This window comes from Manis pentadactyla, chromosome 10 (genome assembly GCF_030020395.1).
Source record: "Manis pentadactyla isolate mManPen7 chromosome 10, mManPen7.hap1, whole genome shotgun sequence".
Lineage (NCBI taxonomy): Eukaryota > Metazoa > Chordata > Mammalia > Pholidota > Manidae > Manis > Manis pentadactyla.
This window is the reverse complement of record NC_080028.1, coordinates 24,823,907-24,837,500: the sequence shown is the minus strand read 5'-3', so window position 1 is coordinate 24,837,500 and position 13,594 is coordinate 24,823,907. Positions and strand designations below refer to the sequence as shown.

Below are 13,594 nucleotides of genomic sequence, written 5' to 3'. Positions count from 1 at the left end.
CTATATAGTTTATAAATGTGTAAGTGACAGATATGTAAACAATCACTGTGATGAGGAACAATCAGTGTGATGAAGGAACATGATGGAGAGAGGGACAAAATGCTAAAAACGACAGAAAGGTTTCTATTGTATTCACAACATTAGCAGTCTTTCCATTCGAAGCTTACAATCACTTCTCATATACTAACAAAAATGGCTGCCATCTATTGAGTTCTGAGTACCTAACATTTTAGAGACATTACTGCATTTATTCCTTGAACACCCCTAGAGTCTAGAAGAAGAAACAAAGACTTAGAATGATTATAAGGTCTGAGGTCGCACAACTAGTAAACAGCATTAGTGCGAGATCTGTCTTCTGCGGGCCAGCCTAATGGAAGTGGTTCTGTACGCAGAATACTCAAGTCCGTGCAGGCAGGCTGGAACAGAAATTGATGAAATCATAGAGCAAAGAGGAAGCTAGTGCACCAGTTCTCTCTTCCTGAAGTCATAAAAGTCTAAACAAAGGTGGGAGATGACTGGGGGACACAGGAGGAATGACCCAATTCCACAGAAATGTCAAAGACCCAGTGGAAAGATGATAGATTAGAGATGGCGAGAAGGTAAGCACTCAGGATGACTAGCAGTTCTGAGCTATGGTGGTGCCAACAGAATAAGAAAAAGATTATTCACATACATAGGGATAAAGCTAACTCAAGCTAACACTTGAGTGTACACAACCATTTCTTTTTTTTTTAAATGCCCTCTTACTGAAGACTGACAATCACTCCCAGAAGTAGGGATATTATCACCTCCTTCAGAGATGGGGAACTGGAGGCTCCGAAAGGTTAGACCTTGCCCAGTACCCAGCTGGGAAAAGTGAAGGGCCAGAATATGATCCAGGTTATCTGATCTGGGAGCCCCAGCTATTCACCACTATATCCAAATGGCTGAAGGTGGCAGGTTAGAAAATCTTAAATAAGAACAAAAATTTGATTCACATATAATTGATTAATAAAAGTCAGTTACTGTGCAGACTGCCTATATTCTTAAAAAGATGATAGGCTATAACTAACTAGGACATGAAGAAAAGTGGGATTCTAATTATATATGCTTTTTCTTTTAAAGTGGGGGGATATTATATGCATGGACTTAACATGTACCATTTCTAAGTTTCACCCAGATGAAGTTTAAAAATGTGAATGATCCTGCCTTGTCAGCTTAGAGACAATCATGGAATTCATTAGTGATATTACATTTTCACTGAGGGGGAGAAATCTAGGTTAATCCACCTGGCTGTAAAAATAGACTTCTGCGATGTTAAAATAGTACATGGCTTCATTATTATTCCAGTCTCAAAGGCTTAACCAAGCTCAGCAAGAGAGATGTGTACTTTCCCTGTTATCTCGACAGGGTATCACTTTTGAACTAAAAAAATGACCATTCAATAACTAACAACTTGATCTCTTAGAGTCTTAGCCCCTTCCTGGGAGGAAACTGTTTATCTCTGAAAGAAAGGTTAATCAACTCTTCATATGTACCTCCAGCTCTCACTATAGTGCTTTTAGAGGAACTAATTTACCACATAAGTGCACACAGGTTCTTTTAAAAATCCTGCACTCAATGGTTCATTGCCAAGCAGAGGGTGACATCAAGAAATTTAAATCCTAATATCACTTAATGTTCTCTTTTTGTATCACATAGTTTCTGAGTTTACAGAAAATATGTCGTTACAGCCACATCTAAGTGAGTTTCACAAAACAGGAGTTAGAATTATCTAATGGGGTAAATATTTTCTGCACAGGAAAACTGTTGCTCCTTTCCCTTCAGTACAGCAGGCTTATTGCAGCCTTAAGGACAGACTCAAAATTACCTCAGCCCCACTCTTGAAAACTTCTTAATATCTTTATAAAACTTCCACTAGTTCTCTCCTCCTTGCTGTCTCAATAATAAAACCCAAAAAGCAAATAGTCAAGCAGTCTAAACAGGGATCTCAGCATCCCTGCTGTACAACCTGTGATCACTGTGTACTAAAGTTCTAGCCTCCTCAGTCTGATTTCCTCTAGAATCTTGAAGAAGGTTAGATCAAGGTCTAACGGGTCCCCATTTCCCCATCTCTGAAAGAGTTGATAATATCCCTACTTCTGGGAGTGACTGTCAGTCTTCTAGATTTCATCTGCCCAATAGGCTAAATAATAAGATTTAACTTAGTTTGAATACACGGTCTGTTTAAAAATCAGGTATCTCCATGACAACAAAACAACAATGTAGGTAAGTGCTGACCCTTGCACAACATGGTTTGAATGGTGCAGGATCATGCATCCATATTACATGGATGTTTTTCAGTTTAATGGAATTTTTTTTGGAGACTTGTGACAATTGGAAAAAACTTGAAGATGAACTGCATAGCCTAGAAATTTAAAAAAATTAAGAAAAAAGTTAGTATATCCTGAATGCATAAAATATATGTAGATATTAGTCTATTTTATTTACTACCATAAAATCAACATCACGCATTAGCAATTGAATTTTGGGGAGTCAAATTATACACAGATTTTGACTGAAGGAGTTGCACCCCCAACACCTGAGTTATCCAAGGATCAACTGCATTAACATCATTGGCAGAATCTTAAAGGAAGTAAGAAACCTCCTTCATGTAAGACTGTGGTACTTTAACAGAAAAGACTGGTGTAGAAATGGAACCATAGTAGGTGCAGCGGAGACAAACTAAGTCTGTAGTTCAATTACACGTTTGCTTTGCCACTTTCCACCTAAGTAGCTGAGGCATAAACTTTACCACGACCATTTTACAGATTATGAAGTTTTGGAAAGTTTCTGGGGTTTTGCCAAATCACTTAAATGCACTCACCATGAGCTACCCAGCCCTCAAAGATTACTAATCTGGTTGTTTACACCAAGATTATTACAGTTATGACAACAGAAACCAAACTTCCACACTCTTTTCAAAAATCTGAAATTTCTTCTGTCAACTGCAACATTAACATAGATTCCCCCCCAATTACAAATCCATTAGAAAAAAAAATCTCCATCTGCATAGATAACTGTGTGTTAACCAGCAGTCTTCCTTCCAAAAACTATCTGTAATCAATGTTTTCTTCTATATGGAGTTTCTAGTTATTTTCATAACAAATTGTTGTGCAACTTTTAAATAAGGTGCAAAAACCACGAGAATTCTTTTCGGGGATAGAAGAGAGTGGAGTGGATGCAGGAAGTATTAGTCCACCGAATATATGTAATAAGTAAAAACTTAAGTCATTTCTGTTAAGTTGATTAACTGACACTAAAGGAAAACCCGGTAAATAAACCACGTACTAGTTGCTTCACTTCTGGGGTAATTGATTACTTCTCTGAATTATGATCAAACATCCAAATCCTGCACATGGAGCCGTGCCGAATTTCTGTCATATTGCTACTTTTCCCATCCGGTTGTCCTCCTGATCTTGGAAGTGACAAGCTAGAATGTGAGCCCAACTCCACCTCCGTGAACTTTATACAAGGAAGCTGACCCTCAAATGCTGAGATGTGGGACAGTGAGTAGTCACCAGAGCAAAGAACAGCTGCAGGTATCTCCTGCCAGAACAAATGCCAGGGCGGAGGTGGTTCTCTTCTACACGGCACTTCCATCAGCCAGGGGGGATTATCAAGCGCTGAGCATCAGCGTGGACAGCCCAGGAGGGCAACGGTGTCCCTCCACCGGGGTGGAGGCTTCCTCTCCCCGGGGCACCAGCGCTCAGGCGGCGGCCTCCGTCGCTGTGTCGAAGCACTACTTAGCTCGTCCGTGCCGAATGCTCTGGAGAGCTATTTTCGCCCAGAGCCAAAATCAGCAACAGCAAATTACACTGCAAACAATGGAGAGCGCGCCAGCTCAGCGCGGCTCGAAACTCCAGACGGACTCTCCTCTCGGGCAGAGCGGGGTGCCGCCGCCGCCGCCGGCCCCAGCCCGAGCACGAGCCCACGGGGCAGGAGCCGCGGCGGCGGCGGGGCCGTCACAGGGGGCGCTGGCCTTCCCGCGGGGCCCCGGGGCCCGGTGGCAGGACTCCCTCGCGTCCGGGCACCGCGCGGCGGGCGCTCCCTGGCGGAGAGGACAGCGGAGTGCGGGCTGTCAGGGACACCCCGGCGCCCCCGACAGCGCGCAGGGACCGAGCAGCGGCGGAGCGCCAGCGAACCGCGGGCCGGACCCGACCGGACGGTGGGCTGGGGTCTCGCAGCCTGAGGCCGGGCTCCGACGCCCCCTTCGCAGCCCCTTCAGCTCGCACCGAGGCAGAGAAGCCCGGGCCCGGGGCAGCCGCCCAGGGAGAGAGGCGGGCAGCGAAACGCGCGGGCCGAGTTAGTTAAACGGGAGGCGAAGCCCACCCGACCTCGCCCCTCGGCGCGGCGCCCACCGCCGCGCTGCCCGCGCTGCTCACCCGCCTCTTGCAGCGCTGGTGCCGGACCGGGTCGGAGTAGGTCCGGTCCACCGTGAGCGGCGTGTCGCTGCCCGGCATCTCAGCGCTCGCGCCGGGAACTTCCCGGTCTCGCCGTCCGCCGTGCCGCGAGGGGCCGGCGGGGTTCGCGCTGGTCCTCGTCCCGGGAGCCGCGGCCGAGGGGCCGGCGCGGGCCGCAGCGGCTGCTTCCCACCCCGCGCGGCCGCCCAGAGCCGCCGCGCCGCGGGCGGGGGAGGCGGGGCGCCGGCGCGCGTCTCCGCCCCCTCCCCGTCCCCGCCCACCCCGCGCGCCCCGCAGCCCGCCCCAGACCCTTCAGGTGCGACTTCTTCGCCCTCCCACCTTGCTGAAACTTGATTCCACCCTCTCCCACACTGCCCTCTTTTTCCTCAAATGATGATTGGCATCCACACTATTTGTGGACTTAGTTGTATTTTTATGATAAAAGATTTTTGGCAAGATGTTGAGGCTTGCCTTAAATGCTTCCTTTTATGTTCTTCTATTCCACGTGCACGTATTGGGCATCTACCATGTGCTAGACCTTGGAGTAGGGATCAGAGATTTTTTTAAGCTCACGTTTTTCTTACGATTCCACTGTGCATAGAAACACTTCCACTTAAAGATCTACGGTGGTGTGTATTTTAATTTTGCATGAGTCTCACCTTTATGTTGGGAGCTACTTGAAAGTCAAGACATTATATTTTCATTGTAGTACTCCCCATTCCCACGGAATAAGCCCTGCCCACAAGAAATTTGGACTCTAGAAGAGAAAGAACTGATTGGTGAACAATTAAATATGTTATCTAAACCAGCATTCAGAACACCTGATCGGGTTATGCAGCATGTAGCAGTGGGAGACCGAGTTGGAACACTGAGTGCAGCTGCTCCACAGAGAGAGCTAGATGAGTGCAAGTTGACCCGTCTAGAAGGAAGGACAGATGGCTCCTCCTCTTCAAAGGGTTGAGGGGAGAAGGTAGAGCAGGCAGAAGAAAAATGCTGAGCTTAAAAAAAACAAAGGTACATTTGGAAAACCTCCAGTCATCAGTTTAGGGGATGTCTTCAGGAACAGAGGACATGACAGAAAACAAACGTGGTGGAGACAATGTGATACAGGACTCTGCTCTCAAAGCTAAAGAGTCAGCCTTATTTTGTGGGCACTGGGCAGCTGCTGAAGGTTCGGAACTGAAAATGACAAGATCAGGATGGAAATTTGACAATACGTCTGTTTGAAACATTGATGAAAGATGGGTAAGGGAACTGGTTAGAAGGCCACTGCAAGGACTGAGGACAACCCAAATGTCCTTCAGAAGGAGACCGAGTAAGTATATTGTGATGCATCTATCCATTGGAGTAACTAACAGAATGAGGCAGGTTATGTATAGCCAGAGAAATATCTCTAACGTGTAGTTGAGCGAAAAAGCAATGTGCAGGACAATATATATGGTATTCCACCATTAATGGAAAACAGAATATATGTATATGCTTACGTATGCATAGCATATTTCTGGGAGGATATACAAGAAACTGGGGAAAAAGGCAATAAAGTAATGGCAGAAGGGCCACATACTAGGCATTTCAATTTTTACCTTGAACAGATGAATGAATTACTCCCACAAGCAGCTCAAGCTTTACTCCTAGGGAGGGGAGACTCCTAGGAGAGTGAGCAAATAGGCAGAGCTGTTCCACCAAAGTCTCAGAAAGCTCCTGACTAGGAGAAATTTCCCTAGGGACTCTCAGATGCAGCTGGAGTGGACATAAGTAAAGGAGTGGATCTTCCCACAGAGCCAAACAAAAGCCATTGGGTTGCACAGACTGGTGTCTGTGTTCATCTAGAGACCACAGATGAGATCAGGGAGGATTCTGGCAGCAGCCGCTGGGCAGAATCCCCAGACAAACTTGAATACCAAAGGGTAACAAGGCAGCTGAAGCCAGGTGGTTAGACAAAAGGATCTTGCTCATGCGTTATTATTTTTTTAATTTGAGAAAAAACAGAAGCCCTCTGCCTAACTAGGTAGCTACAAGAAAAGGATGGGAGAAAGATTTTTCACTGTATATGCTCTTTAAACCTGAATGTTTGGATTGTGTGTATACATTAACTACTTGAAAAGTAAAAATAAAAAGTATTTTAATAAAGAGGGTAAACTTACAAAAAACTAACTTAAGGAGAAATAGAAAACCCTATATAATCCAAAAACCATTCAAGAAATTAAATCAACACTTTAAAATACCCTTCCATAATGATACAACTACTCCAAGCCCAGAGAGTTCTTTAGGTAAGTTCTTCAAAAGCAGAGAAGAGAGATACCAAATGTCTGTATGTATGTGGTGCATGTGTGTGTGTACATCTGTGATTTTAGCTGACGTGGCCAGCAGAGGCCTCCATGACAAGGTGCCATTTGAGCAAAAGCCTGAGAAGCACGGGAGCCAGTGATGGAGACACATGAACATTTCAGAAAGAAGGGACAGCAAGTATGAAGGTCTTGAAGCAAGAAAATTCTGGGAGTGTTCAAGAAAGAACAAGGAGGCCAGTGTTCATTGGAAAGACTGTAGATGAAGTCAGAGACATTTCAGAGGGCCAGACCTTATAGGGCCACTTAGCCCATTTTAAGAACTTTGACTTTAATTATGAGGAAGATGGAAAAGACTTGGAAAGTTTTAAGGAAGCCAGTAGAGTGGTGTGTTCTGCCTTTTCACTTGGGGAAATAAAATAGATCCCTACCTCACACTATACACAAAAAGTCAATATCAGATAAAGACTAAAGAAAAAAAATACAACTTTTTCAAACTGCCAGAAGAAAATGGGAGAATATAATTATTATCTCAAGCCATAAAAAGAGAGAGAAAAAAGCATAAACCATAAAGATTGGACTACATTAAAATTTCAACTTCTGCTTACGAAAAGAAATAGTAATAAAATGAAAAGGTAAGCCACAAACAGAACTTGAGTTTAAAAAAAAAATCAGCATGTATGAATTTCACAGACAATAGTGAGAAACAGAAAAAGCAAGCCACATAAAATTACATGCCATAAGAGTCTATTCATATAAAGTTAAAAAATATGAGGAATAAATGCATTATTTTTTAGGAGAACAAAGACATATAGTAAAACTATTAAGGAAAACAAGTGCATGATAAACACAAACTTCAGGGCAGCATATATCTCTGGTAGGAGGATGAAGAAAGATTCTATAGAAGAGAGGTACAAGATTCTAAATAATGTTCTATTTAAGGGATGACTATTGGTAGACTGGATATATATTCACTCATACACAAGATTTCTTAGTAATTTTAAATGAAAAGGCAATGAAGATTCAAGGGATAAATGTGATGATAGCATCCTCAATTTTGGGGTTTAAGTCACCAGTGGGGGTACCTATTAAATAAACATAATAGCGCTATTACAAGTATAAAGCTTGATAGAAGGGCAACATAGTCAGTTATTATTAAGTCTTTACATCAATTTACTCTTACAAAGATTTATTCTAAAAATCTATGAGAGTCCATCTCTGGGTTCTCCCTTATTTGCCTGATACCTATTTTTGTTCCCAACTACTTAGGGAAGTATATTACTCAGGGGTGTGTGTGTGTGTATGTGTGCATATGTGTGTGCGCACACACATAACTGTAGAGAGGCCAGATCTAAATGAGGTCCCTGACAAATCAAGGTCGGGCTTTGATCAGTGGGCCAAGAGGCATCTACTTTCCAATTCTATTATTGTCTTGGTGTTCCTTAGAAGAACTGCAACCTGGAAATGCTGGCCCTCAATGAGAAGGTTGAGTTAAAACTTTATTAGGCTCCCTTAAATTTCAATTAGCAGAGGATGTTCTTTTTCAGATCGTTTGGATTTATTTCATAAGCTAGTTGCCCAAAAGCTGCTCTACTGGGCATTCATACCTAATAATGTTCTTAAAAACACAAATTTAACAGCATAGAGCAAGCTCTCCAAAAAGAAAAAACAAGCAGAGCTGATCAGCATTTGGCTTTCCTATTGGGAAGTAGGACTCTAGGGGAAAACAGACCATGTCCCTTCCTCTGGAGGCAATACTTAAGGTTTTGTCAGTCCCTGAGAGACAAAGAGAGAACCAATTTCTCCTGTCATGGAAGAACTGTCTGTGCCTCTGATAACTCTCAAAGCCTGTCTTTGCAAAAAGTAATGAAAAAAAATTACACTTTTATAGTAACAAATGCAGTCAGAACAATTAGGAATAGGAAGGTACAAAATCCAGGGTGTGAAGTAAGAATTTACTTCCAAAGGTTATGCGACACATAAGGCAGCATATCCGAAGAACTAAGTAAGTGGAACGGGTCATTAGAGCTGCAACAGTTTGGAATGACGAGAGAAGGCTTCATAAAATAGATAGGATTACACTCAACTTTTGTAGCAGGTATTTGCTGTATTTGACTGCCCAGCATCCAGCCCCTTATTCTCCAAACAGTGCCTAAATTTTTCTTTCAGCACTTATCTTACCCCCACCCCCAGTCCAAGTGGTTTCAGTGAGGCAGACCAACGCCACCCCTGGCTACAGGGAGAGACATGTGATCCAGGCTTGGCGGATCAGAGACACCAGGATAGGCACCCGACCTAGTCAGAGCCCATCTGAGTCACCCCTGAGATGTATCCTGGAACACTGGGGAGGAGCTGTGCCTTTTCAGGGGGCATTGCTAAATTGGTAGCATATAAGCCTGACGCTGTGGTGGACATCCTTGGCACCACACAAAGACCGACTCCCCAAGGAAGGCCAAGCCGTGAAAGGAGAAAGACTTGTTACTGAATTATTAGAGCACTAGATCCAGTCTTTTCTGTTATTTATTGCAGTGCAACAAATCACCCTAAGATATGTTGGCTTTCAACAACTACCATTCATTTGTTCATGTTTCTGCAGTTTGAGCAGGCCTCCAAGACAGGTGGCCTTTCTCTGCTCTACTCTGGCTCTACCCCAGCTGGGACGGGAATACCCAAGATGGCTTCACTCATATCTTACCACCTACAGGAATGGGCCTGGCCAGGCCTCTGTCTCTATTTGCATATGTTTATGTTTTTTCAAATAAAATATTCTTATCTTTTATAGCCTCTCATCTTCCAGGGCTCCCCTCTCTCCATACGGGTAGTTGGACTTCTTTCCCAGGTGACTGCCTTCCACTAGAGCAAAAACCAAAGTGGCCACACTTCCTACGGCCTCACCTGGAACTGGGGAACTGTCACTTCTGTCACATTCTGTTAGTCAAAATGAGTCCAAAGTCCAGCCCAGACTCAAGGGGAGGAGAAATAGTATCCATCTCTTGATGGAAGGAATGGTGTGCACACACAGGGGCAGGAAAAATTGCTCAGTCCTCTGCACCAGACATGGCTGGTTAGACCCCTTTCCAGTTATATAAGGAACTGTGTTTCTCTTTTTGCTTAAGCCAGTCTCAAGAGTTCTAATACAACATTCATTGCTGGTGGCTATGGGTAGAAAAAGACAAAGAGAAGGACAGCATTTCAAGAGACTGCAAGGACTGTGCACCTCATGGACAGAGAAGCTTGCCAGAGAAGTCTCGTGGGGGCAGTTTTCTCAGGCCACTAGCTAGCGGGCATTCCTTGGTCAGTCCATGCCAGACGGCCTCCTGTGGGCTGTTAGACTAATTATAGATTGCACTTTTCCTTTTAACACAGAAGCTACAATACTTTATTATGTTATTTAAATATTTTATGTAATACTTTACATTTGCCCCCCACCCCAACCCCAACTAGATTGTAGGTCTCCTAGAAGGACTATGCCTAGGTAAGTGTAATCTAATGGTTCCTAATTTAGTATCCTGTATTCAGTACATACTTGTTGAATGAATGGATAAATTCAACATTTATTAAATGTTTACTTATTTTCCAAACACTGGGGTTTAAAACCGAGTAAGACATAAGCAAAAGATAGCTTTTGCCCTCTAGGGGTTGAAATGAATAATATAAGGAAGAAAATTTGCTAATGAATGTTTCCAGCTTTTAGATCTGGACTAGTTATTGAAGTTTGTGAATTCTCCAATTATTTATTGAGCACTGTTGGTATGAAAGGCTCTATTCTTGGTGCTGGGAATATAAAAATGAACAAGACAGGGTCCAATCCTGAAAGGACATCCCATCTAGACAGGGAGACAGTCAGATATAAAGAGAATTATATCCTCAGTTCAGTGACAGGACAAAGGAAGGAAGTGGTCTCCTCATGAACTTTACCTCCTCAGGTATTCCATGCCTACCATGTCATTGCAGCAGGGAGAAGGAAATAGACATAAAGGAAAGTCTGAAAATAAAATATATTTCCCTTCATATTCCATTTTGATTTAATAGTACAGGAAAGTGTTCCCTCTGAGGAAAGATTTATAAAACAAAAAGTACAGTAAGTTTTGTCCCCCACTGAGAATTTAAGGACAGAGAGAGGAAAGAGAAGAATAAATTAGGTTTTAAAAATTTATCCAACTAGCTTGAGGGGAAAGTGTTATAATCAGATATGTATGTATATTTATATTGAGGATCAGAAGCTTTCAGGGCTGATGCAAATGTGAATGTCTAATTTTAACCACCTGGTTAACAGCCAACTGGAAATTATCATTTTTAACATTTCCATTTAATTTTTAACATAGCATGCTCTAAATGACTGTAAGAAAACAATCACTGATATTTATTTACCATTAGCAATCACCTGGCACAGAAGCCCAGAACTTCCACTTGGCAGCACTTTGATTAAAAAAAAAAGGAAAGTAGGAAGACTGAACTCGAACTCTGTAGGCTGAAGAACTTCCCTTCTACTATTCCTCTTTTAGCAAATGCAGCAATTCATGCTACTGATTCCTCAAGAGCAAAGAATCTTAAAGAGCATTCTACAGAAAGCCTTCAAGTGTTCTGGAAAGTAGTCTCTAACTTTTGTCTTGCCTGCAGATTTGAGCTACATTAAGAAGAAAAAAATGCATTTTACTTCATCAAAATGAAAAACTTTGCTTTGTAAAATATCTTTTTAAGAGGATGAACAGACAGATACCAATGGGGAGAAAATACCTGCAAAACCAAATATCCAACAACTTAGTTGGATTAGTATCTAGAAGATATAAAGAACTCTCAAAACTCTCAGTAGTAAAAAAAAATAAACAATCCAACTAAAAAATGGGCAAAAGACATGAGTGGACATTTCACTAAAGAATGGCAAATAAACACAGGAAATGTTCAATGTCATTAGCCATTAGGGGAATGCAGATTCAAGCCACAATGAGATGTCACTGCATACCTATCAGAATGGTTAAAATTAAAAATATGACAGCACCAAATGCTGGCAAGAAACTAGGCAATTCATACACTGTGGCAGGAATATAAAATGGTATAGCCTCCCTGGTAAACAGTTTGACATTTTCCTATAAAAGTAAACTTGCAAATACTCTATGACCCAGAAATTATACTCACAGGCATTTAACCCAGAGAAAACATATGTTTACACAAAAACCTGTACACACATGTTCATAGTAGCTATTTTCATAAAAGCTCCAAACTGGGAATAGCCAGTTGTCCTTCACCAGGTGAAGAGTTAAACAAACTGTGTGACATCAATATTATGGAATATTGCCCAACAGTAAAATGAAAAGGAATGAGTTACTGCTATTCAACAGCCTGGGTGAGTGTGCAAGGAATTATGCTAAATGAAAAGAGCCAATCCCCAAAGGCTATAAACTGTATGATTCCATTTATGCAGCTCTCCTGAAATATAAAAATTATAGAAATGGAGAACAGATTTGTGGTTGTCAAGGATTGGGAACTGGGTGGGGAGGGAAGAAGGTTGCTGGAGAGAGGTGGATAGGGTTATAAAAAGGCAACATTCTGTGGTGATGGAATTGTTCTGCATCTTGACTGTGTTGGGACCTCCTGGGGATATCTAAGTAAGACTGAGAATTATCAGTGTTAACATGACATTTGTACTACTAGTTTTGCAAGACGTTACCTTTGGGAAAACTAGGTAAAGGGTACACGGGGTCTCTGTGTGTTGTTTCTTACAACTGCATGTGAATCTACTAGTATCTCAAAATTAAAATTTTAATTGAAAATGTATTTTAAATGTAGGTGCAATTGTGTTTGGGAAAAAACTTTGGGTTTGGGGACTGGGGAAACAACACAGCAAGTAGGTGGGGGTGGTGTAGAGATTTTTTTCCTCTGGAGGTGTCCACGAAACAGAGTTCATCCAGGTTCTGGCCCCATGTTACACCAGAGGAAGGGACCAGCGGGAGAACCTGAAGGGCAAAGGAGAGATGGCTGGTACTGTTTCCCCTGCCGTCAGTACCTGGCTGCAGCGAACAGCGTGTCTGGTACTCAAATCAACTATGAAGAACTTGAGGGCCAAGGGCAGTGTCCTTAATCCTCGGCCTGCCACTGCTGAGCACAACTCCTGGCACAAAGCAGTGATTCTATAAGGTTTTTGTTAAATAAAGGATTGACAATTAAGTCATGATTTGGTTGGAAGAATATATATAAGTTCACAGATTTGGTTCAGATTCAAAATCACTCATCACCTACTGAGTTGTTCAGTAAAACACACATTGTAAGGGTGAGCAGAGAATTCCACAAATTTGTGTGCTTCGTTCTGTTGTGGGGTTCTCATATTCGTTTGAGTCTTTGTTTTGCATCATGTACACACAGATTATAACATGAGTGCTTTGTTAGTTCTAACCTCTTGATCCAACCATTTCCTAGGAAAGGGTTTCACTGTCTGACTCTTAGCTGTCTGTTCTTACATTTTCCCAAAAGCCCAGAAAATGCCTTCCTTTGTGCTCGGCACGGAATGTTCCACTCAGTTAAGTCTCTAACTGGAGTTGTGATGCTGAGTGTTCCTGCTTCACCAGGCCACAGAGGAAGCAGTTCTCTGGAGACCTCCAGCTGCCTCCATTCTACTCATGGACAGCCCAGGAGAATTCTTTTTCATTAAATACATACCAAATCTGAAGGAAGATCTAGCTACACTTCGGGAACACACTGTCCATGAATTCACTTTGCATTTTAGCAATTCACTATGCAGATAAGGATAGTGGGAGATAACTATCAGATAAATCTGATGTGATGTCTAAAAACAGTCCAAGCCACAGTTCTATCAAAAGAGAGGATGCTGCTTGCTGAAGCCTTCCCTGTCCCGACTCCAGTCCACACTCATCTCTCCCTTCTCTGAATCTA

General features: G+C 42.6%; 1 protein-coding gene across 16 annotated transcripts in view; it reads right to left on the bottom strand.

Annotated features, from left to right (window-relative positions):
- TMCC3 (transmembrane and coiled-coil domain family 3) overlaps positions 1–13,594 on the bottom strand; it is a 271,029-nt gene that overhangs the window by 69,894 nt on the left and 187,541 nt on the right. The window contains exon 1 of one of the 16 annotated variants that reach the window (XM_057486507.1): positions 4,404–4,908. The exons of 14 other annotated variants lie outside the window; for them this stretch is intronic. Coding sequence is in view for 1 of the 2 variants with exons in the window: in XM_036891130.2 (XP_036747025.2) it covers positions 4,404–4,481 (78 nt within the window). In the remaining variant the exon portion in view is untranslated. Of the gene's footprint in view, positions 1–4,403; positions 4,909–13,594 lie in introns of those variants that run through there. One more of the 16 variants, XM_036891130.2, reaches the window with a different exon arrangement.